The following is a 27,061-nucleotide window of genomic DNA, read 5'->3' on the forward strand; positions in this document are numbered from 1 at the left end:
AATTGTCCAAATTTTTAATTTGAAATCTTAGAAGTAATTACAGTGTATGGAAGTAATTGTTTATTAATTGTGTTTTTTTCTTTAAAATATATTGGAAGTAAGAAATACTCTAGATGAAATAAGGGATGCCCAAAATAAGTTTAATTTAATGCTGTTTTCTAAAGATTTTTTGTAGGAGATATACAACTTTTTCGTAAACATAACAGTATTAATTATAATATATTTACAACGGTGTGAGTTTTTTTTATTAAAATCTTAAGCTAAGTTCTTGTCATTTAAGTGTAATTTATGTCATCCGTGATATTACAGCAACATGAAGCGGAAAGGATCAGAACGCTATATCTAGTAAAACACATTGAATTATAACTTAATATTTCCAAAGGTGGACTAGTGTCCGTATAACATTTCCATGGATTGGAAGAAACTGCTGTTCTACAAGCAGGAAGTTACCACCATATTGTCGTTATTCGAACCGTGCTTTCCAATAATCTCTTAGCTCTGTTGTACAGGAAGCATATTATATTTCTTCGTAAATATGTTTAAACTTTTTTCAATATTTTATATGTTTCAGACATTATTTTTACTACGTTAATTGATTTTAATAATAATTTTAGTAAACGCCTAAAGAAAACATAGGCAGAGTCCATATAGCCCAGTTTCTCTCCGAAGCATTTCCAGTTCACTGCGGGCTAAAGCAAGGAGATGCACTATCACCTTTACTTTTTTATTTTGCACTAGAATATGTCAGAAAAGTCCAGGATAACAGACGGGTCCACATCTGTGGAGTAACAGCACGTCTGGCCGCGAAACCAGGTGGCCCGGGTTGGATTCCCAGTTGGGGCAAGTTACCTGGTTGAGGTTTTTTTCCGGGGTTTTCCTTCAACCCATTACGAGAAAATGCTGGGTAACTATCGGTGCTGGACCCCGGACTCATTTCACTGGCATTATCATCTTCATCTCATTCAGACGCTAAATAGTAAAATAACATACTAAAATAAAATTACAGACGGGGTTTAGAATTGAATGGGTTATATAAACCGCTTGTTTATGTGGATGACGTGGAAAAAAATCCACAAACTATTAGGGAAAACACGAAAATTTTACTTGAAGCAAATACGGAGATAGGTTTGGAAGTAAATCCCAAAAATGCAAAGTATTTGATTATGTCTCGTGACCGGAACGTAGTATGAAATGCAAATATAAAAATTGTAAATTTATGCTTTTAAGAGATGGAAAATTCAAATACCTTGGAGCAACTGTAACAAATATAAATGACAAGCCACTGGTGTAGCTCAGTTGGCTAAGGTGCTTGCCCGCCGATCTGAAGTTGTGCTCGACTGCGGGTTCAATTTTCGCTTGGGCTGATTACCCAATTGGGTTTTCTCCGAGATTTTCCCAAATCGTAAGGCAAATGCCAGGTAATCTTTGGCGAATCTTCAGCCTCATCTCACCAAATATCATCTCACTATCACCAATACCATCGACGCTAAATAATCTCGCAGTTGAGACAGAGTCGTTAAATAACCAAATAAAATAAATGACGCTCGAGAGGAAATCAAACGCAGATTAAATATGGGAAATGCCTGCTATTATTCGGTTAGGAAGCTTTTGTCATCAAGTCTGCTTTAAAAAAATCTGAAAGTCAGACTTCATAAAACGGTTATATTACCAGTTGTTCTGTATAGTTGTGAAACTTGGACTCTCACTTTGAGATAGGAACAAAGGTTAAGGGTGTTTGAGAATAAGGTAGGCTACTTAGAAAAATATTTGGGGCTAAGAGTGATGAAGTTACTAGAGAATGGGGAAAGTTACACAACGCAGAAATGAGCATGTATTCTTCACCTAACATAGGAACATTAAATCAAGATGTTTGAGATGGGCAGGGCATGTAGCACGTATGGTTGAATCTGGAAATGCATGTAGAGTGTTAGTTGGGAGACCGGAGGGAAAAAAAGCTTTGGGGAGGCCGAGATCTAGATGGGAGAATAATATTAAAATTGGTTTGAGGGTGTTGGGATGTGATGGTAGGGATAGGATGAGGTGAATTCCATGTGTGATTTACATGATAATGGGTGCGTATTTTAAGGAACAAAATATGATTCCTTGCTCCTTACGTGTTGATGTGCTTCAATCTTAGCACCGCAGTAGGCCTATTCCTGAATAGTTCCTCTTAATAATCATAAGAGAAAAGAGTGAGAATATATACATTAAAATTGATGGGCTTCTTGTTTATTAAATGTGACTTACATGACACGAAATGGATGAGGTAGAGCAAAGCTGCAAACGATAAAAATTCTGCTCGTCTATGAGCAACATAATGTTGAACTGTTCTTACTGTTCTCCAACCAGGAGATCAATCGTGAAAGGAATGTGCCTACTATTGGAGCGAAGTAGATAGATAATATTAGAGTTATAACGTCAGTTTAAGAATCATGCGCTCTCCTGCATATGTTATTTCCTGTATGGAGAGATTAAAAAACCAGGAGATTAACCTTGATCTAATTTTGTTTTTTTTTTTTTTAATTGGGTTATTTTACGACGCTGTATCAACATCTAGGTTATTTAGCGTCTGAATGATATGAAGGTGATAATGCCGATGAAATGAGTCCGGGGTCCAGCACCGAAAGTTACCTAGCATTTGCTCGTATTGGGTTGAGGGAAAACCCCGGAAAAAACCTCAACCAGGTAACTTGCCCCGACCGGGATTCGAACCCGGGCCACCTGGTTTCGCGGCCAGACGCGCTGACCGTTACTCCACAGGTGTGGACTCTAATTTTGTAACTAGGGTAGTATAAAAATATGTAGGCTATATCAGTGTTATTGTTTGTGCTGTGATAGCTAGCCAATAGAGATACGAGTACCCACGTGTGTGACTTTATGACATCTTATGACATCAACATTCATTCACAGAATCACCCCGCTCCCTTTCATTCCCTGGAGACTTTCTCGTGGTTGGAGTACAGTATTTATTATAACACAAAACAGGCTTTATTATCCACACAGATTTTATTTGACTCGTACTTGCTGTAAATTGTACAATACTAACTGGAATGTGACTTGCACAACAGCATCTTGTGACTTACACTACAGAATGCATCAAAACAAAACAAGTTAGCTTATTCTGTGTAACAATTTAGACAATGTTGATTATTTTCTTGAGAATACAGAACAAAAATTGAACATTTAAGCAACATTATTTCAAATTTGGCAGAGGCTTCTTAAGTCTACAGGAAACGAATAATGTACCGGTAACATAATTTTTTTCAGTTGTTGGTTCAGGAATCTTGAACTTAACCTGATCATTGTCTACATTGTTTATACCTGTGTTGCCAGCTACCTCGATATGCCAATTAAATATTTTAGTAACACTATTATTGCGCAGAAACTGAAATCTAAGACTTCTATTCTTCACAGACAATCTGGCCAACAAAATGGTGTGCTCTCGTATGTGCAACAGCTTCTAAATAGTGATTGCTTAACTGCCCATCAGGAGACCGTAATATTTTGTCTAGAACTTTTAATTTCTGCTACCATATTTTCATCTGAAACATAAATAGTATGTATGTGGGAACACATTATTTGACAGGCTATATCAAAATTCTGTGCACATTTTGGGTCAAGAATTTTGTTTTGGTGGCCTCTCTTCCACAAAGACCATCTGTTGGTCCGTTTCCATATGCAGTTGCTGAGCAAGTCCAATATCTGGCATGTTATGATGTGTGAGTGCACATAGAGAAAATGTTTGCTTAAAATGTTGGGCACTTTCGTCAGATGGAAAATGTAAATTTTTCAATTTAAATTCAGTATGCCCATTCTGGAAAAGTTTGAATACTGCTACAGCATACTTATCATGTTGCATATAATTAGAGAATATACAAGGCGCATCCAAAAAGTAAGTTTCCCGATTTTTCCCCTTGAAAGTAAACGTAATTAGCTGTGTCAATTGCGCATGCGTAACAGATCTATGACGTATCAATCATATGCCAGCCGGACAGGTCCCGCCTGGTGTCAGTAGCGTGGCAGCAGTGGTCCGAAATGGAAGCTCTTATTCCTTCTCCCGCCGCCTGCGAGGTTCGGTCGGTGATAAAGTTCTTTAATGCACAAAGCATTGCGCCAACTGAAATTCATCAGCAGCTCTGTCAGATCTATGGGCCGAACATCACGAGTAAGCAGATGGTGCGTCGCTGGTGTAGGCAGTTTTCCGAAGGTCGTCTAAGTGTCCATGATGAAGAGCGTAGTGGGCATCCGTCCCTCATCAATGATGATCGTGTTGAGCTGGTGCGGCAGTGCATCATGGAGAACCGTCGCTTCACGATTACGGAGCTGAGCAGCTATTTTCCGCAGATATCGCGATCCTTGTTACATGAGATTGTCACTAAGCACCTGCTGTTCAAAAAAGTGTGTGCCAGGTGGGTGCTGAAAAACCTGACACCCGAACACAAAATGCAACGTTTAGGAGCAGCACTGACATTTCTGCAACAGTATCACGATGACGGCGATGAGTTCCTCGACAGGATCGTCACGGACGATGAGACTTGGATTTCGCACTTCACCCCGGAAACCAAGCAGCAGTCAATGCATTGGTGGCGTAGTGGATCTCCGGTCAGGACGAAATTCAAACAGACGCTGTCGGTACGGAAAGTGATGTGCACGGTGTTCTGGGACAGGAAGGGCATTCTGCTCATTGACTTCCTTCCAAGAGGTGAAACAGTGAACGCTGACCGTTACTGTGTAACACTGCGAAAATTGCGATGTGCCATTCAAAACAAGAGGCGTGGAATGCTTACTGCAGGTGTTGTGCTCCTCCATGACAATGCTCGTCCACATACAGCTCGGCGCACAGCAGCTGTTTTGATGGAATTTGGCTGGGAGTTGTTTGATCATCCACCCTACAGTCCTGATGTTGCTCCCAGCGATTTTCACGTTTTCTTGCACCTCAAGAAATTCCTGTCCTCCGGTGAACGTTTTGGCAACGACGAAGAGCTGAAGACGTCTGTCACATGCTGGTTCCATTCACAGGCGGCAGAGTTCTACGACAGAGGGATACAAAAGTTGATCCCACGATACGACAAGTGTCTCAATTCTGATGGTGGCTATGTTGAAAAATAGCTGAAACATTGTTGGACCTGTTGCCAATAAATGTTTTCCTGAAAGTGTGTTCTTTTTTTTTTTAAATAGGGAAACTTACTTTCTGGATGCTCCTCGTAACATAGGAAACGGATTGTATGGAATTCTTTCTATCTCTACAGTGTACAGACCCGGAAACAAAATTTGAGCCACCTGAATTTTCTAAGTTCCAGTTATAACATACTGTGCGTTCTCAGGTTTCTGGGTCTATACAAAGAACATGACGAGATGAGCAAATTGTACTTCATCCTGATATTGAAATGAGTAATTTTCACAAAAATCCATAATTATGTGTTATAAGCTTTCCTTCAGAAATATTTTCTTTTTGTGATTGAAAATTATCAGCTTGTTTCCTTTTGATAAAGATATGTCTCAAAAAAACTGGCAGTTTTCCTGCAACATATCTAATACAGCCCTGGGCACAAAGGGGAAGGGAAAAGAAAAGGAGATGCCCTTGCCCATGTCTTTTCCGCTTCACTGCTTTAGAAACGAACACATAGTAAAGCACTGTGCATCAGTGATGGATATTTTAGGTGACCAGCTAGAGCCGAAAACTATGATGTATGGCTTTACTCAGCAATGCTTGCCTTCATATTGGTCTGATACATAACTGACTGCCAGGGAATGTGGAGCGAGGAGCTATGAGTAGTCTGCAGTATCTCAATTCTCTTCACTGTCACAACTGCCTTGCATAAAGATACAGGTCTCCTATATGCTTTTCTTGGAGATGATAAAGTATTATGTTGATGTTGCATTCTCTTAACTTCTTCACGGTACTTCCTGTGTTCGTCTTTTTTTTTCCTGTGTTCTTCTGCTTTTGATTGTCCAGTTTCAACATTTGTTTCTTTGTCGTCTCTTCTTTTGCTTCTTTGTTTCATTTGCCTTGAATTCCTCAAGCTTATTCAAAATTTTCAGCTTTTCTCTCTGTTTTCTCTTTCTTTTGGCTGCTGATTTAGCCATAATTCCTATAAGTCTCATTTATAAATAACTGAACCAATTTCAGAACAGAGTTTCACATACATAATTGTGACTTACACGACAGTGTTTGAAAATCATTTAATTAATAATGTGGTAGTGTAATATAAACAAAATTTTGCCTACTTATTACTAATTTTTTATGAAGATACGAGTAATACGGATTTTTTTCTACCACAACACCGCCAGGCAAAACGACTAGAAGAAATAAAAGAAGAAAAATTATTATTTCCACTAGGTACAGCTTAACATAACCTATGATAAATTGCACTGGTCAAAAAAAGTTAAGCATAATTAGGCATATAACGGTTTTTATTAATTAAAATAAAATAGATAAATTATAATTGGGTTTCTTGGTTCCACAGAATAAACTTAAAAGTAGAAATACACTATTTGTTAACAATGGACTCAATATGAAAAGAAAAAGTTGCATTGTTTGGAAACAACGGAAAAGATAAGGGAAGTTGAAATTCGTACATCATCAAAGAAAAGGAAATGGTGCTTTCAGTACCCTGTTTAATAACGTGTTGGTCCTCCACGAACCCTGAGGCACTCTTGTATGCGGCGGGGCATACTCAGTACCAACGCATCTAAGCTCTCCTGAGGCAAATTGTCCCATTCTTCCAAGGCAGCATTCCTGAGTTCTTGAATCGTTAATGGGTGATGTGGACGATTGGAAATGGCTCTCCTGAGAAAGCTCCATGCATGCTCTATGCAGTTCATATCCGGTGAGCATGCTGGCCAATCCATTCTTTGGATCCCATGTTCTACCAGATACCGCTGCACACTATGAGCACAATGAGGCCGAGCATTATCGTCCTGTAGAGTGAACCCTTCTCCTACAGTCTCTGCAAAACCACTTACTATGGGTTGGAGGATGTTGTTCTCATACACGGCAGCAGTCATGTTTCCCTCTATTGAAACCAGTGGTGTGCGGTGGCCAAACATGACACCTGCCCAATACAAGATGGAACCACCAAACTGTTGGTGACGTTCCACGGTCATTGAGGGATGATTTCGTTCCCCTGTTCGTCTCCATACGCGAATAGAGTTGTTGTCAGGGTGTAGGCCCATTCTCACTTCGTCTGAGAATAAAGTTCTGGTCCATTGGTCTCGTGTCCAATTTTCATGTGCTCTAGCCCATCTTGCACAAGCACCCCTGTGATGTGGACGGAGTGCTAGAGTCTTGAGTGGTCTTCGAGCATACAACCCTATGTCATGAAGTCTATTGCGCACAGTTTGGCTACTTACAACACCAGTGGCTTCGCGCAGGTCATGGCGCAGAGTTGTAGCTGAGGCTATAGGGTTCCTACGTGCAGATAACCTTACATACCGGTCCTGAGCTCGTGTTGTTTTGTGTGGACGGCCCTCGCGAGGTCGATCTGCTATTGACTGGGTTTCCTGGAACTTTCTCCACAGTCTGGAGACAATACTCTGATTCACATGAAGGATGTTAGAAACATCAACTTGTCTCATGTTTTGTTCCATCAAAGTGATGATTTTGATGCGGTCTGCCATTGTAAGGGTGTTCCGAGCCATTGTACTGCACTTTCAAGCACAATGAAGCAAAACGACAATGATTGAACTTTGCTCGAATTACAGACTTTGTTTACTAGTCGTGATTTGGACGTTACCTAGTGATGAAGAATAAAACAAATGAAAGAGTTTGAATTGGTAAACATAATACGTGCCACATAAAAGCAAAAGAAACATAAATATCAGGTATTATTGGGTAAACTGGAAATATGCTTAACTTTTTTTGGCCAGTGTATATTTGTTATGATTTGTTGCTTCCATATTAACTGCAATTTGTTTAAAATGATATTGACACACCATGATAAAAGATGAACTACCGGTACTGACCTGTTTTAGAACAAGCAAATTGATCCCTCTTATTTCATTCCAATAACTCTTCAAACTTTCAACATAAGTGAATGACCAACATTCTCCATTTTGAATGCTGCAGTACTGCCAGATATAATGCCAAGTTGACACTGAAATTATCATTTCCTGAAAATACCATTCTTGGTCTATTTGAAAATTTGTATGAAATAGATATATTTTAAAATAAAATTTTTGTGCTCTCATGGGTGTGTTCACATGTAAGTAAACATTAATCTTGCTCAGGATAGGGACTGAAGCAGGCTTTTGTGAGGGCAACAATGAATCTCTGGGTTCTCTAAAAGCCATTTGTAAGTACGTAAATCTTAAGTAATAAGTAAGTAATACCTAAAGGAGACAAGTAGTCGGATGTTGATCTGTGTGCAGAGCATATTACATGTGCAAGTTACTGTCACAGAGCTTATCAAGAGATGTTAGATTTAAATTTGTTTTGTCTTCTTTAAAGACTTCTGTGATTGGACATTATATGCATTGCATCACACACCACCCTTAAGTATCTGATACAAGATGCATATGGGGGTGTGGTTAAATATAGGCTAGGCCTATAAGAAGTAGCAGTGCCGGTAATACTTTATAGTGCCTATAAATTTGGGCTCTAGTCATACAGGTTTCTTTTCAGTTGGCAGAAAAAAGAAATATATTGAAATTTATCTGAAAATAATATAGAGGCCTATTAGAGTAAATATAGGAAAACTTTTAATAACTGATTTAGGTTTTTTTAGGTCTAAAGTCCAATTAAAGTTTAATTTAGATTCAACGGAATTCATATTTATGACTCTTATGACCATGTTTCGAAAAACTATTGAAGAAACTCTGAATTTATAAGCAAGGGAAAAATTGGTATAAACGTTCCTGATTTCATAAAACGAGAAATAGAATGAAAGGAAATATATAACTTAACTACAAGTACGGTATAGGAAGTTACATTATTGAAAATTGGTAAGACGCAGCCTATTTTAATTTTATAAGTTTTTATTTTTATAGAGCTTTATTTTGTATTATGTAGTGTAACAGAAAGTGCTGTAATAAGCCAGTCTTTGAAAGTGAAATATGTTAGTTTCTTCAAATGTTAATATCTTGAGAAATATATTTATAATGGGCTGCTGAACAACTTAAGTAGTTCGGTTTATCTGGTCTTCCACGAAGAGAACGAAAATCCTCTTTGAAAGGATCTTAAATTCATTAAAACTTTGACTGTATTTAAGCAATTGATTATTCAAAATCCCTTATATCCACTTTCATGAATTGAAGAATTTTGACAGTAACTGGTAGCAAATATAGGGAATTTTCAACTTAACGCTAAGTTTTAACAAACGTTTTGTTTTAAATTTAGTGGCTTTTTGAATTAAAGCCACATAAATCATTTGAATTCATTCTTAGCAAGCAGTATGTGGGCATGACTCAATTATGAACAAAGTGGATTCAGATAACAAAGTGGATCATTAGTCAGTCTTTCAGGCCTAGTGAAGTCACGATTTTGCAAATATTTATGACTGAAGTGTTTGAAAATTTCCTTTATTTTATATGGTTATGGCTTGCTTGTAGTAAAGTCAGTATTACAGTACTATTGAATTGTGTCCTGTTCCTCCGTACAGACTGTTGGCAGTGGATTTTTTGAAAATAATATCTTTAACTAGCACTGCACATATTGGCGTGTAACTATTTGTGCCACTGCCTACTTTTTTGGCGGTTATGATGCTGAATCGTGTTCTGAGGCTGGACACCCATAGTTTGGATTCCGTTGCGATGTATGGTAGGTTAATATGAATGTGGAAGTAGCAAGATGAGTGAAGATGACAGGAAAATGAATCTAGCATCTGGTGCCGAAAGTTGCTCTGCATTTGCTCTTAATCGGTGGGGGGAAAACCCTAACCAGGCAACTTGTCCCAACTAGGATTCGATCTTGGGTCCTCTAGTTTTCCAGTCCAGTGCTAACCACTACTATCCAAAGTGATAGACTGAGAACATTTTTGTTTTTGGTTCTTTTTTGTTTTTTACTGGTTGCTCTGTATGGTTGTGAAACTTGGACTCAACTTTGAGAGAGGAACGGAAATTAAGAGTATTTGAGAATAAGGTTCTTAGGAAAATATTTTGGACTAAGAGGGATGAAGTTACAGGAGAATGGAGAAAGTTACACAACGCAGAACTGCACGCATTTTATTCTTCACCTGACATAATTAGGAACATTAAATCCAGACGTTTGAGATGGGGAGGGCATGTAGCACGTATGGGCGAATCCAGAAATGCATATAGAGTGTTAGTTGGGAGGCTGGAGGGAGAAAGGCTTTTGAGGAGGCCGAGACGTAGGTGGGAGGATAATATAAAGATGGATTTGAGGAGATTGGATATGATGGTAGAGACTGGATTAATCTTGCTCAGGATAGGGACCGATGTAATGAACCTCAGGATTCTCTAAAAACTATAAGTAAGTGAGCTACTACGGACTTGATTGCTATGTAGTATGCAGCTTCGGATTATGACTTCTGATGTCATATCCGGCTGTTTACTCATATCTAGTTCATTTCAGCTGTATATGTAGCTTTGGGACACGGCCATCGTCTGTTATATTAACCTTCAGCATTCGTAGATTCTGAAGCAAAGTACTGTATCATCAGCAAAGCATAAAATATCATATTGCGAGTTATATTTTAATTGGTGTTGCATGTATAATAATATTAAATAAAATAGGACTGAATAATGACGCTTGTAGTAGGCCCCATGATGATGTTTACCAAATTTGTGATATAGTTTAATAATAGGTACTATTTGTTATTAAAACAATGATATTTTGGATGATCAAATTTGGAATATTAATCTCCAATAACTTTTGTTGCAGGATATGAAGGTATATATTATCATATGCAACCTCCATAGTGGCTGTGTTAGCACGATGAACTTGTAAGCTGGAGGCCTGGGTTCAAATTCCAGTCGATCCACCCTTACAAGTTGTCCAGGTGCTCTGGTTCCTCTGTGATATCCCAACAATTGTCAATCATAATCATCATGGAGATTGTGGCTGATATGTACACTGCCGCTCAAAAAGAACGAGCGCTTGTTGAAGTCCCAAATATTCCGCATTGCGCATGCGACGCTTTGTTCACAAGACAACGCTTATATAAGCAGCTTAATTCGCTTATTTGGTTCAGTAGTCTGACATGTGTTACAGATCAGACCGGATAGTGTATGCTGGATCTTCTGAAGAATGTAATATGAATCCAATAGAGATAAGTAACGTCAGTGTGTAATTTGTATATGAATAAGTACACACTGAGTTATCAAAGCTCTCATAGCGTAGATGGGCAAGACAAAAACCACTATAGAAGCTGGACTACATTGGCTTTCAGTCCGAATCCCTTGCAGTACCTTTTTTATAAACAGATTTCTCATAATTTTCACAAAGTTCTAGAATATTATAATAATTTTTTTCTGCAAAAGGCTATCTGTCTTCACATTATATTTAGGATAATGTGAATTTAATGACAGTAAACATGAACCAGGAAAAATTCACTAGCAGACAATGGTCGATTTGTCACCTGTAAAGAAAAGGAAGGACTATGGTCTGTAACGCCATCCCTGCAGCTATGCCTATGTAATGAGTAGAAACGAGAATTTCGTGCACTATAAAATCCAAAATATGCATGCATTCATGCGCTATCAAACTATGAAACATGCACGATCAAGCAAAAAATATTATTAAAATATGCACGTTCATTTTTATTCCAAATATCTTATTTCACTTACTTTTTGCATAGTTAACAATCTAACAACATTTCTAAATTGAGGTTCCTACGCTTGTCAGTCAATATGTTTCTGTAGGCAGAGAATGACCTCTCTACATCGCAAGAAGCTACAGGTGCAAACTTGAATGAACATATTTGTGACAGTGTCGGGTCAAATTCTTCATTCAAGTTTTCGCCACAAATAACCTTCTTCACTGAACAAAAGAATCCGTTGTCCGGGTTCGCATTTATGTCCAGTTTGTTTTCCGTCGCTAAACCCACTTCCCCAAAGGCATAACTGCTTGAAATTTTGTAGTACATTTTATCTGAAATTATAATAGGCCTTATGGTCCCTAGGTACGATTTTAAAACGGACATCGTAATTTTATTAATTAATTTAAAGAAGTTTTGTATTTTTTACAAAGGACAACTGCCATTGAAAATAGTCGGAAAGAGAATAGCAGTCCTTACCCCTTTACTGCAACAATAGCAGAATATGACAATACCATCTAATCTAATAAAATCTTTTCCTTTAATCCACTGTGCAAAGAGTACACTTTTGGAACCTTTAATTGGAGGCATATTAGAACCACATTAACACACGCAAACAATAAACAAACACATTAACCACTTACGAGGTTCACACACTGCAAACAATAAACAAACACATTAACCACTTACGAGGTTCACACACTGCAAAAAATAAACAAACACATTAACCACTTACGAGGTTTACACACGCAAACAATAAACAAACACATTAACCACTTACGAGGTTCACACACTGCAAACAATAAACAAACACATTAACCACTTACGAGGTTCACACACTGCAAACAATAAACAAACACATTAACCACTTACGAGGTTCACACACTGCAAACAATAAACAAACACATTAACCACTTACGAGGTTCACACACTGCAAACAATAAACAAACACATTAACCACTTACGAGGTTCACACACTGCAAACAATAAACAAACATATTAACCACTTACGAGGTTCACACACTGCAAACAATAAACAAACACATTAACCACTTACGAGGTTCACACACGCAAACAATAAACAAACACATTAACCACTTACGAGGTTCACACACGCAAACAATAAACAAACACATTAACCACTTACGAGGTTCACACACTGCAAACAACAAACAAACACATTAACCACTTACGAGGTTCACACACTGCAAAAAATAAACAAACACATTAACCACTTACGAGGTTTACACACGCAAACAATAAACAAACACATTAACCACTTACGAGGTTCACACACTGCAAACAATAAACAAACACATTAACCACTTACGAGGTTCACACACTGCAAACAATAAACAAACACATTAACCACTTACGAGGTTCACACACTGCAAACAATAAACAAACATATTAACCACTTGCGAGGTTCACACACTGCAAACAATAAACAAACACATTAACCACTTACGAGGTTCACACACGCAAACAATAAACAAACACATTAACCACTTACGAGGTTCACACACGCAAACAATAAACAAACACATTAACCACTTACGAGGTTCACACACGCAAACAATAAACAAACACATTAACCACTTACGAGGTTCACACACTGCAAACAATAAACAAACACATTAACCACTTACGAGGTTCACACACGCAAACAATAAACAAACACATTAACCACTTACGAGGTTCACACACTGCAAACAATAAACAAACACATTAACCACTTACGAGGTTCACACACGCAAACAATAAACAAACACATTAACCACTTACGAGGTTCACACACTGCAAACACAGTTTAGCGAATGGTTTCAGTTTTAGAAGAATCTAAATTTGCTACTAGTATTGGAAAAGGTGCTTTTGACCTATTTGTCGGCAGTTTCGTGAAACCCTCTATATTTTTCTCTACTATTCTCAAAATATGCAACTTAATAAATCCATTTATGACACGCAGTCTGTAGAGGGTCATGGGTAAAATGTTGTAAAAGTGAACTTCCGTCCAGGAAATGTCCTCTAACACCTTATTGTGAAAACTTAACGTTTATTTCATTTTTCAGTTATTTAGTTATTTTCTTTTCCTTCGCCAATCCTGATCCTGAAACTAAAACAAGGGACCTGAAAATCGAGAAACTGAGGTGTCCACTCAAAACCATTGAAACATGCATTTAAACTGAATGTAATGTATATTATATGCATTATTAAGCTAAAATTGGTTAAATATGCATTATGTATGTTTTAATCGTCAAAAAGGCCAAAATAAGCAAATACGCACGGAAAAAGTAGGGGAGACTGTTGTACCTTTAAACACTTTTCATATATATATATTTTAATTTTGGGAAATGAAATTTTTTTAAAGTGAAAAAATGCTTGAAATAATTATGGAAGATTCCTTTGCAACTTCCTGTATGTATTTTACTGTTTTACAGATCTATTAAGGATGGAAAAAATAAAAAAAGAAGGAATAGTAATGTGTTCAAAGGTAGAACAGGTTCACGTACTGTACCTTCTAACATAGCCTCTTGTACCTTCGAACACATGGCATATAGGTGAGAATATAGCTATAAAAATTGACAATCATAATTATTTAAAATGTATTTGCCATCATAAACCAGAGCAGGCTTCTCTGATTGAGATGTTATTTCCTGCTTCAACAGCTTTCTTTGCGGCATTCGGATCAACTGGGGGCCTCTTAACTCCAGACTTACTTCGTGACATGATCTTAAAATAAAAGAAAGACAAAAACCGATAGCATCGTGTATATTAGAACATGTTCCATGGTACAAGATGTTTTGTGTTCAAAGGTACAAGAGGGTGCACGTTTAAACAAATACAGACAAATACGGTCTTGGAATGTAAACGGTACAGGTTGTTAAGAAAAGCAGTGAACAGTTACGAAAAAATGAAGCAAAAATGCTTAGAAACTTAAAAATAGGCACTAATGTCGAAATAGGCATTTTTAGGCACTATAAAACCCTTTTATTTATACCTATATTTCCATGTAAATATTAAATCTCAAGCCCGTGTGTATCAAGAAAAAAATAGGTTTTTGCCTAAATTCCGCTCTCTTCATATGACCGTGATTCGGAAAACTATCTAAGCAATTATGAGTTTAGAAGGAAAAAGAGATAAAACCTGTAAATCCGGTCCCTAGTCATCATCATAGCCCGGATGTCCATACAAATCCAGGTTTCTGTATAAGCTTTGTTACAGTTCTCAAACTTACCGATGCCAATAGCTACTTTCTCCTGCATGTTTGCATGTGTTGGGGGTAGATTCATGCCTAATGTTTATTTTGAATGTTTTAAATTCAGTATTTAGACTTTTACATTGGGTATTATGCCTTTTTTTTTCTGGGATTAGTGCATATCGTCACTGCGCCTCCAACATCCGGTATGTGACTTTAAAAAGATTTCGCAGTGCAGAAAGCACTGCCATTTCATCTTTTATCTTGTAATGACTGAATTATTATGCCGAAAGTAGCTTTGAAAATCGAGGGAATTAATGGCAATGCTTTTTTTCTTTCTCCTGCAAAATCTTGTTACAAATACAGAGCAGCGACGATATATTATGTTAACTTGCATAATAGTTCTTTTGTGGATGTTGCTTCGTAGAATTTGGTATTTCCACGTTATTTGTCTATTGAGAAAAAAAAAACAATAACTTGAAAGAAAGCTACCGGTAATGTAGTTTCGTGACATCGTATCTTTGAATTTTCCACTAAATTCATCCTTTGTTACACTGGAATTTCCAACCCTCAACTCTCGCTCGTTACAAACTGGAGGTCAAAGTACTAAAAGAAAAGGAGGCAGAAGCAGCTTGCTTGCAAACTGCAGTTATGTATACTTTTGTGTGGAATTTGTGAAGCTCCTCTTAGAACTGCAAGAAGAGATCGTGTGTTAAAAATAGATTGAAGGAAAGGAATTTCTGAAGATGGACATCGATGTAGTTTATTGTGATTGTTGTAATAAAGATGTGCTGGAAGTACTTTTATATTTTGGGTGTGCGATAGCGTCGCGGTTAAGGCGTATCGCTGCAAAGTCAGGAGGTCGCAGATTCGATTCCCGATGTGGTCATAGTCATGCGGAAATGCAAAAAACTTGCAATTCAACCTCACTTTATCCCAAATTTCTTTGCTTATGTATGCACCTGGCACTTCTTGTGACGTAGGAAGATAATTTTCTGTGTTCGAGAATGTTCTTCAAACACATGAGCTTAAGTGAAGAAAATCTGAGAAATTAATTGTAACACGCTGTTTCAAAATAAAGTTGAAGTGTAACATAATTTAGTGCTCAGTTTTTATAGTGCACATTTGTAATGTTTATTCGCTTCGTCGTGCCTGTTTTGTCATAAATGATAGTACAGGAATGCATGCATGTTTTAAGATTCGATAGTGCATGGAAATCCGGGCTCACTCATCACCATCCTCTTATCGTGGCCTCTTTTCGGAAGGTCGATTCTAAATATACAGAGTGATTTATATAGAACTGACACATTTCTTTCTTTAATTATTCCGTTGGAAATTCATTCAATGACCCAATTTTAGCACCAAATTAAGCAGAATGTTCTGGAGTTTCGATTCCTTGTCACTAGATGCGCAGATGTTTATGTTTTATTCCTATTGTTGGCAGCTGTTTTCGACGTTTTGTGTCAACGTGAAAATGTAGTACACATTAAATCAACGACTCTTCCTTGTGAAGCAATACTGGAATACGAATTCAATTACAGCTACTCAAAGGGCATACCAGAGAGAATTTGGTGTTCGCAATCCTCCCAAAAGAAACACAATACTGGGACTGGTAAACAAATTGGAAACAACTGGATATCTGGTGAGTGAAAAGGGCAAGCATCGTTCATCTAGGCTTCCCACGGTTGTTGTTGACGTAAGAGCACGACTGGAGCAGTCACCCAAAAAATCATTAAGACGTTTGTCGCAGGAGACATGGTACACCTACTCCAGTGGCGGCTCCTGCATATTTCTTAAGAGGAGGAAAGAAGTTAACAGCACGAAATGACACCTTCTTGAATGAACCATGCTACAAATTAGCCTACATGCATACATGTAAGACCAGATAGTGTTGGGGTTGGCCTTCCCTTCTGTATAACAATAATCTGTTCTTGTAAACTGAGTTTCCTAAATTGTCCAAAATATATTATGTTTTCACTTCCATTCATTGTTGAATAATTGCGCAAATTAACAATTACAAGGAAAATTCACAACCTCGTAGCATTTTTCGAGCACACTACAGCATCACACGTGTTGGAAGAGACTAGCTACTAACTCGTAACCGGAACCGTTTTACGGAAATGGGAATGGGAAATGATCTGAGGAAAGCGAGAACACCGCACCCACCCACGTGGTCTGTGTTGCCACATGTACATTTTACAAGTTCAGTATCACATGCTTTTGAAGAATGTCAGTTCTTGTAAAGTCATACTATCATTATTGTTCAAAGCTTCCGGTGGCCGATTAATTTTTTATGTTAAAAATGATGTAGTTTGGAGTACCTACTTTCAGTTTCAAGTATATTTTTACAAAACTGACAACTTGGCTGTTGCCCTGTCTAGTAAACAATGAACAGAAGTGAATTTCAGGGGCCAACTACGTAGAACTACTTCCTCTTTGTTTTACATAAACCTGACTTTTACTTTCAAATATCCACGAAAATTTCAAACCGTGAATAGTATCCTATATAAAGTGCAATGAATAATATTTTTGATTTATAATTTAAAAAAAACGTTTATATGGTGTCTTTCATAGCTTTGCGTTAAAACTGTTTTTGTTGTGTCTCCTCCTAGATGTGTTATAGTCTGGTTGAATGCAGCATCGTTAGATGGCAGCAGTAGCGAGCTTGCTGCACGACCAGTCGGTTTCTATTTCCCGCCCATGACTGATTCAGAGGAGGATCTCCTCCCTCTCCGTTCATTTACTTGCTTTAAAACTCTGCTTCTTTCTCTGGACGCTAGCGCGCTGTTGTCTATGTGTGTTAACTGCAGTAGAGGAGGAATGGAGTGCCTTTCCTCTACACAGACAATCTCGCATCTTTCTCACAGTTTTCTACAGCACATGAGCGCGCGTCGTTTAAAACTCGATCAACCGAGTTTTTCTTATAGCTGTGAACTTAAAAATTATCGAATCTTCCTCGAATTTCAAGGCGCATATTTTATTTGGTATTTACTTTCAAAGAAGAAAATGTGAGGAGGATGTTCCTCCCTTCCCTCCCCCGAGGAATCGCCACTGACCTACTCAATGTGTCAGAGAGCCTAAAGCCATATAGGGTTACGGTTGTTCATCAGCTACAGGAACCAGATAAGGATAAAAGATTGAATTATTGTCGTTGGTTTCAGACGTTCATTGTGCAAAATCCTGCCATATTGTCCATCACATGGTTCACAGATGAAGCATGGTTCCATTTATCCGGTTATGTGACGACCGAATAATTTCCAGGAACCTGTGGCCACCGAGTTCTCCGGATTTGACAACGCCGGACTTCTTTCTATGGGGTTACTTAAAAGACAGGGTTTACGCCACACGTCCCCAGACATTGGACGATCTGAAGCACAACATCACACAGGAGATTCAAGCTAACAACAGAGTCCTCCAACGAGTGGCCAGTAACATGGAACGACGTGTTGAGTTGTGCCTTATGCAGGATGGAGGAATTTTCAACATTTGCTATAGAGGTAAATAATCTCCCAAAATTCTTCTACATTTTAGGTATAATAAGTTGTCGCTAGCACAATTCGGTTTGAAACAATTAATGAAAGAAATGTGTCAGTTCTATATAAATCACTCTGTATCTCCTACTGTCTATGTGTTCTAGAGTTGCTGTATTAAAAACTGAAAATCCGGGACACTTCCTTTCATTTTTTAAAATATGCAAAATAATGGGGGAAAAGTACATCAATTAACGTCTTTATATCAGAGAGTGTAGCGAATATTAAACACCCGGAAAGTTCAGTTAACGTACTTGACAAAGAAGGCATATATGTTGTTATAATTAAATAAATAAAAGCTGTATTATTGAGGCGTTTCTGCTCCATTATTATCACATTGTGTCTGCGTATAGGAATATTTGGCTCAACTGCAGTATTTTTCCCGCTATGCTGTAACATCTGAAGGAGTGCCAACATATTTCTAGCGCTTTTTGCGCTACCAACCTTAACTCATCTGCCTCCACTGTAACGAAAATTGTTACTTATGCCAGATCTTCCTCTCGATAAAAACCTAATGCAGGTCGAGCAGAGAGTACAAGACGCGCAAAGAGTGTGAAATACTGCTGTCTTATTACAAAGATTGTATGAACTGTTCATCTATGGAACCGCCACCATAGGAACCAATTAAGGCCGAATTCGAGCCCCGAAAATATATAATTCATCATTATAGGTATAAAAAATTGCAGAAAAGTCCAAACCCATGTACACGCAATACTCCACTTCCGCGAAATTACAGTCTGTAGTTTGGATTCAGTGACGGCATTATATCCTGGGTTTGAGCCCCGAAAATTTATAATTCTTTATTAGAGACATAAAAAATTGCAGGAAAAATCTAAAAACTTGTATAGACAATGCACATCTTCCGCCAAATTAGTCTCTTGTTTGGACAAAGTGACGGCAATATTTCCTGAGTTCGAATACCGAAAGTGTAGGCTATAATTGTTTATTCGAGGCATAAAAATTTCCAGGAAAAATTTAAATACTTGTATACACACACTGCTCGACTTCCGCCAAATTACAGTCTGTAGTTTGGACCCAGTGACGGCATTATTTCCTGGGTAAACTTATAATTCTTCATTAGAGACATAATAATTGCAGGAAAAATTTAAAACTTATATACACAATGCACATCTTCCACCAAATTACAGCCTGTAGTTTGAACCCAATGGTATTATTCTCTGAGTTCGAGCCTCGAAAATTTATAATTTTTTATTAAAGGAATAAAAAATTTCAGGAAAAACTAAAACTTGTATACACAATGCAAATCTTCCGCCACATTACAGTCTGTAGTTTTAACCCTGAAAATGTATAATTGCTTATTGTAGTCCGTTAAATATCGGACTGTAGTTTGAACCTAGTGAGCGTGTTATCTCCTTAGTTCGAGCCCCTTAAAATTAAAATTCATTAATGTGGGTATGAAGGATTTACTGGAAAATATAAATCTAAAAAAAAAAAAAAAAAACCTTACATATTGAACCCCTTCCACTAAATTTCATTCATCACTGTCTTCTCAGTCATTGTTTTATTCTCAGTCTTCTCTTTCCGTCATGAACTGAACTTTGAGACGAGACAGAGTGGACAAAGGGAAGGCAAAGGGCAGAGAAGGCACAAAAATGACTGAGTGAACTGAGTGTACAGAGAGTGGACTAAAATACAGAGAGTGGACTCAGAGTAGGCCTACAGAGAGTGGAATGAAAGTACAGGCAGTGGACTGAGAGGACAGAGAGTAGGCTGAGAGAATAGATGGAGCACTTTGGGGATAGCGAGGGAACTAAAAGAATAGAGAGGGACCAGAGAGTGGACTGAGAGAAGAGAGAGTGGACAGAGAGCACAGAGTGTGAACACAGAGGACAGAGTGAAGACCTTCGAACATAAAATACTTTAATGCTCGAAGGTGAAGACAGAGAGTGGACTGAGAGAACAGAGAGTGATCTGAGAGAACAGGGAAGGGACAGAGAGTAGACTGAGGTGACAGAGAGTGGTCTTTTGATATTTGTCACTTTATACCTAGGATAATGATGGAATATTGTTGGCACAGCATTTGGTTTTAATCGTCTAATTTTTCCATTAGATAGAATTAAACTCTATTCTTGTATATTGCTTTCTCTACAGTGTAAGCGAATTCAATTCACATTTGTTTCTACGAATGCCTCAAATGGTATTGCAATAACAGATACACTCAATGCAGTGATTATACTGAAGAATGTGTTAAAATCAACTGCCGGTATTTAACTTCGAATGACAGTCAAAATAATAAAAAAAATAATAAATAAAGCACTGTGAAAAATTGGAATGACATGTTGCAGGAAGGAACCAACCCACAAATAAATTTAATGTCTCAATAATTAAATAATTCCAAGGATCCATATTTTTTTAAGTAGGTTATTTTACGACGCTTTATCAACATCTAGGTTATTTAGCGTCTAAATGAGATGGTGATAATTTTTTTTATTTTAGTAGGTTATTTTACGACGCTTTATCAACATCTTAGGTTATTTAGCGTCTGAATGAGATGACGGTGATAATGCTGGTGGAATGAATCCGGGGACCAACACCGAAAGTTACCCAGCATTTGCTCATATTGGGTTGAGGGAAAACCCCGGAAAAAACCTCAACCAGGTAACTTGCTCCTATCGGGAATCGAACCCGGGCCACCTGGTTTCGCGGCTAGACGTGCTAACCGTTACTCCACAAAGGATCTATATTCTGAACAAAGATAATGTAGCTACATATATTTATTACCTGTGAATTTATCTCTCCTGTTTAATTCTAAGGTGCATATTTCTTAGTTTTTAGATATAGTGTAGGTTGATTTCTTTCTTAAAAAATGTGGTCAAATTTACGAATATAAAGCAATAGGATAAATATTAATTGTTAATTTGTTATCGATTCACTTTATTTATTTCAATTTAGAGAAAATTTCCCAAAGTATACAGCATTTGAATATATTTTCATTGTTTGTGAGAACATGTATTCTGAGAAATCACAGTTCTGATAGACGTTACACACTGTCATCGAATCTAAATTTCTATCGGCCCGTGTGCGTGCGTACATGTATTGAGAGAGAGTCGCACCGTGAGAAACATTTTCCACAAGTATTGCATTTAAATGACTTTTCCCCAGAATGCGTGCGTAAATGTCTTCGGAGAGAGCTTGATTGTGAGAAAAAATTCCCACAAGTATCGCATTTAAATGGTTTTTCGCCCGTATGTGTACGTACATGAGTTCCGAGATGCGCCAATTTCGAAAAACATTCCCCACAAGCATCGCATGTGAATGGCTTTTCGCCCTTGTGAATGCGTACATGGGCTCTGAGATTTCCCGATTGTGAGAAACTTTTTCCACATACATCGCATTTGAATGGCTTTTCACCCGTGTGCGTACGTACATGCTTTCTGATACAACCCAAATCTGAGAATTGTTTCCCACAGGTATCGCATGTGAATAACTTGTCTCCGGTGTGGGAGCGTATATGTTTTATGAGAGAGCTGGATTCAGAGAAACTTTTACTACATGTATTACATTTGAATGGCTTTTCGCCAGTGTGAGTGCGTACATGGCCTGTCAGAGAGCTAGACTTTAAAAAACCTTTCCCACAGGTACAGCATTTGAACGGCTTTTCACCAGTATGCCAACGTAAATGATTTATCAGGGAGCTCGATCCTGAGAACCTTTTTGCACAGTAATCGCAATTCAAAGGCTTTTCGCCAGTGTGCATACGGACGTGGATTCTGAGAGTACCTCTTTGAGAGAAACACTTTCCACAGGTATCGCATTTGAATGGCTTGTTACCCGTATGTGTACGTACATGACTTTTCAGATAGCTCGAATCTGAGAAACTTTTTCCACAGGTATCGCAATTGAATGATTTTTCGCCGGTGTGCTTCCGTAATTGATTTGTGAGTAAGCTCCTATCCGTGAAACATTCTCCACAGGTACGGCATTTTAATTGATTTTCGCTCTTCTGCCTTTGTTCATGTATTTCGAAATGTCCCGTTTTTGGAAAATGTTTTCCACAGCTATCGCATTTGAATCGATTTTCGTCAGTAGCGTCTGTGCGTGTATGACTTGTGACATTTCCCGATTTTGGGAAACGTTTATCACGAGTATCGCTTTTGAACGGCTCTTCGCTAACTTGCGTGCATACATGTATTGAGAGAGAGCCCGATCCTGAGAACAGTTTGCCACAGTCATTACATTTGAATGTCGAATTGTCAGGGTGACTGCAGGACTGAGACAGCATATCGTTCTTTTTTGTACATAAGTTGCTGTAAATCTCTGATTCAGACGTACATTCGGAAAAAGGGTTCCCTGAGGAGACACAATTTTTTGTACTGATGTCTTTCTCATTTGGTGTTTGAATTCCGTCCGTGTCCAAAATCCTGTAATCAAAAAGATCACATTAATGAAAGTTGTGACCATCAAGGCAGGAAAAATAATTAAACTCACAAATTATGAACTGTAGTAAATTCATAAATTATAACCTGATATACAGGGACATCATTTTATTTTTACTTCAATTTTTATTGTACCTGAGTTTTTTAATGTACTTCACTCCCACCCCTCTACCAGTAAACTCCAAGCGTCCTCCACACAGAACCGAGGCCGCGTATGCACTACCGTAAAGAGGGATAACTTTGAACGCCGACGTGACTTTGAACCGTTGCTTACGAGATTATACAAGCTGGCGCATAGAGCTTGAAAAACGAGTCTGAAGTGGTTCCCTCGTAATGCCAATTCCGCTGCTCGGAGCGCTGTTCTGCCCTATATATTCATAGCAGAACACTTAAAAGACATTGACATTTGGGACATTTAAAGGACTCATCATTGCTTATTAAATGCTTCGTACAATATTTTATGGACAATAGACGTAATTTGCAAACTTCTACTCCTCAATTATATTACAATAAAAGGCTGTCATTCTTGATATTAAAACATATTACATATAAACTGAGGGACTGTCTGCTCTGTACTTCAGTTCATACACCAAACATTTCCGGAAATAAATTAACTTGACATCTTACATATACGCACTATAGCCTACCCTTTTCACCTAATATTATTAATATTGTTATTAAATAAGATATTGCAACTAATTAAGGTACTGCAAGTTGAATATATACTGTTACTTCATATCCTAACATAAGTAGAGTTGCCACCATAGATGTAACACCTGAAATGAATATAAAATAAATTAATGTATTGGTAATGATACAAGAATAAAAAGAAATTAGGCTAGACATAACCTCACAAAATTACAAACACATTCTAAAACAAAACAAAAAAAAAAAAAAAAACTTTACGTATCCGTATATAATAAAACTAGATATTCCAGATATAATTTGTTTCACACGATAACCACCTCAGCCTATTTCGGCAGCAGCCATTATTAGTTACAGTTTGAGGTGCATTACCTAATCTCATACTAACCTTGTTAAGTTCTCTAACCTAATTCACTGATAATTACGTAACAATACACAAGTCTAAAATACAGACAAATACACATTAATTACCTAATAGGTACAGCATGAAGATAATTCATTACTTTTGTCGGTATTTTCTAAAAGAGAAAGGGAAAACAGTAACAACATTATCTTCAATGTTTACATCACGTCGTTCACATTTTCATTAGGCCTATATCAGTAATGCTTGGTAAGTGAAACAATGCATGAAATTATTTTACATTTCGGGTCACATCATTCGAGAGTCGGAAAATGCAATTCGCCACTTTTAACATAGCATTGCTTGTTATATGAGAGAACTTTGACATTTACCTTAACCTATAAAGATACGACCTGTTGGTACCGAGTTCTTCACATAGCAAAACAGAGACAATTTTCGAATATAACTTAGCTGAACAAACTTCAAATAACACTGTAATAAGCTTGGCATATTTATAATATTCGTACTCAATCAGTAATGCACAATTAATCGAACTATTTTTACGATGCACAATGCTTTGTAATGGTACTATTCATCATTTCATAGGGCAGAGAGGCGAACCTAGCGGCAGAAATTGTCATGACTCACAGAGACCTACTCTCGATCGTGCTATGCGCCAGCTTGTGTAATCCCGTAAGCAACGCTTTGAACAGTAATTTAGCGCCTTTCTAAATTAAATGCTGTACCCAATTGCGATAAAACTGTTTAAGTTGTCAATAAACTAGTTCAGTTCTTTCGCATTAGGGTACAGCATTTAATATAGAAAGGCGCTAAATTACTGTTCAAAGTCACCTCGGCGTTCAAAGTCACCCCACTTTACGGTACTGAGTTAGTGAGTATAGTGCATTCCAGAAAAATGTTCACGTTTTCCAGTGACGAAAGAACTTTCAATATTGATAAATATTTTCACACAGGTGCTGTCGTCCGTTTGCTTACGTCGCATCCCGATTTCCCCCACCTGCTTCTGTTCGCCCCTCTGTAAAGTCTAGTAGCTGGGCTGTCTTAGCTCTTTTCTGAAAACATTAATTTCCGTTAGGAATTGGACGTCTACGTAATATTATACAACTGTTTAAAATAACTTAAATAAAAGGGTCTTGTTAAGTAATTAACTGTCACGTGATTCCCGCCCCACTTGCTACGACCCTGCGACAAAACCACTTGAACGGACAGTAGATAGCATTTCTGAGTAATTTTATCTTTTCGGATCGGGCAGAAGTGAAGACTGAATGTACAATACATAAGGTACTCTTTTATAGAGTAGGTATAGAATTATTTCAACATGAGTTACTCGTACGAAGGACGAAACTCGTAATTGGAATTAGCCTATAGTGCGATAATATGCACAGTAGAACTGAAGCCTGTATCGAAATGAATGGCCACCATTTTCAAAAATGTGTTTAAATATCCATATTATGATTATTTTTCAATTTAACTTCATTCTCTATATTGTACGCTAATGTGCTGTAGTAGTACAATATACACAGCATAATTTATACGTCCGAATGGATAGCTCAGTTCGTGAGTAAAAACACTAATTATTGATACAGTACTGTATTTTGATTAAACAAAAACCTAATGAAAATTATCAAACTCAAAATTGCGATATTTCCTAGTTTACATAAATGGATGAACTATTTTTCTTCCCTCCTATACCTAGTAAAGTGATTTGTATTTTACGCCAGTATCATCGAACTCCAGTCTTGGAAGGGGGAGCAAGCGGTGTTTCCGGTTCTAGACCTTTAATCCAAATATATAGCCAGGTTGATATTAAAAATGTTAGTAAAAATAAAATGATGTCCCTGTTTAAGCATTTTGAATAAAATATCAGAGCAAGAATTCCATTCCTCTACTATGTGAAAATATTGCATACCTACAAGAATGCAAGTCAGATCGCAATATTAAAAATACACTTTGGCGAATATGACGTGCTCTTCATCAAACCAATTCTCGTGTTATAATATATTTAAGCGAATTCTTCCCCATCTAAAAGAGTGAAGAAGAACGAAACCTCCTGAAAGGCGGTAAATTTAAATTCTAAATATTTCAATATTTTTATACTGTTGAAAATAATTTTCAATGTTTATTCACAGCATGTTTTGTACTCACAATAACTCTGCAGTTCTCTATTGCATCACGAATGTTTCCACAGCCAACTGAGTAGGAATGATCCACAAAAGGAGACCTCGCTGTTATCTTGCTATACATTGTGGTAACACATTAGATTAAGGCTCTACGTCATCTAAACAGGGACAAAATGAATACATGCACTTATACTCACCTCTCAGTCAAGACTTCAGATTTCACTGTCGTTACTTCCAGCATAGACTCCTCTTTTACTGTAGATATGCTAAATGTCTCTTCCTGCAAACAACACAACAATTTTTAACAAAATGATCTGCTCTCAATGAGGGCGACCATAAAGATCTAGAATAAAAGCACGACAGAATAATTTAGAAAGACAAAACGTTTAAATACAAGAATTGTTTAGTAAAACATCCAGAAAAATGCAAACCCAATAGAATCATCAATGGCCAAAATATAAATGGTAATGTAATATTTGGATTGAATCCTTAAAAGAATATCCAATAAAATTGTTTCAATTAAAAAAAAATGGGAGACAGAGTGCTTTTAAAACATTCCATGTGAATTTAGGAAGTGTGCCACACGCACCAAACAAAAGACCAGAGACACTCCACTGACTAGTGGGAAGGTTATATTTCTCACTTAAATATGGGATGCAGGACTCATAAATGGATTTCTTCTCCTCATCAACGTGTTGTGCCTGCAGTGCATCCCTCTCAAACCGGATTGTAGGATCAAGAACTATTCCCTTAGATTGAGTCCTGTGGATGGCTACAATAGAAAAGATGGTAAGAAATAAACGCAACATGTATCCTGAGTTATAGAGATTGAAGTAAAATATACGAGCAGGAATGAGAGCCACAAAATGGATGATAAAGATATGAAGACGTTCTTAAGGAATTATAGTAACAACCGATAATTTACAAAATGTACTTTTATCAGAAAAATGAAAATAATATGTTCAAAACTGGGAAGACTGCTAAGAGAAATAATTCCCTATCAATCACAAGAAAAAAGTTGAATAGGATGTCCCATGAAACAATAAAAGAAAATGCAATATAGTAATGGCAGAGCTTTCTCCAGTTACAAGTCGGAGG

The 27,061-nt window shown here is 37.4% G+C and overlaps 2 protein-coding genes across 9 annotated transcripts in view; one reads left to right on the plus strand and one right to left on the minus strand.

Annotated features, from left to right (window-relative positions):
- LOC138691588 (uncharacterized) overlaps positions 1-19,826 on the plus strand; it is a 40,321-nt gene extending 20,495 nt beyond the window's left edge. The window contains exon 3 of the mRNA XM_069813694.1: positions 18,172-19,826. Within this exon, the coding sequence (XP_069669795.1) occupies positions 18,172-18,415 (244 nt within the window). The 3' untranslated portion in view covers positions 18,416-19,826. The remainder of the gene's footprint in view (positions 1-18,171) is intronic.
- A 1,431-nt stretch (positions 19,827-21,257) lies between these two features.
- The window catches only part of LOC138691589 (zinc finger protein 726-like), a 38,125-nt gene continuing 32,321 nt past the window's right edge, over positions 21,258-27,061 (minus strand). For 5 of the 8 annotated variants that reach the window (XM_069813698.1, XM_069813699.1, XM_069813700.1 and 2 more), the window contains 2 exons: positions 26,161-26,243; positions 21,261-22,822 (listed from right to left, as the gene is read on the minus strand). In XM_069813698.1, the coding sequence (XP_069669799.1) occupies positions 21,469-22,822; positions 26,161-26,243 (1,437 nt within the window). In that variant the 3' untranslated portion in view covers positions 21,261-21,468. Of the gene's footprint in view, positions 22,823-26,160; positions 26,244-26,606; positions 26,736-27,061 lie in introns of all 8 variants that reach the window. The other 3 variants (XM_069813705.1, XM_069813702.1, XM_069813704.1) reach the window with 3 other exon arrangements.

This window comes from Periplaneta americana, chromosome 16 (assembly GCF_040183065.1).
Source record: "Periplaneta americana isolate PAMFEO1 chromosome 16, P.americana_PAMFEO1_priV1, whole genome shotgun sequence".
NCBI lineage: Eukaryota > Metazoa > Arthropoda > Insecta > Blattodea > Blattidae > Periplaneta > Periplaneta americana.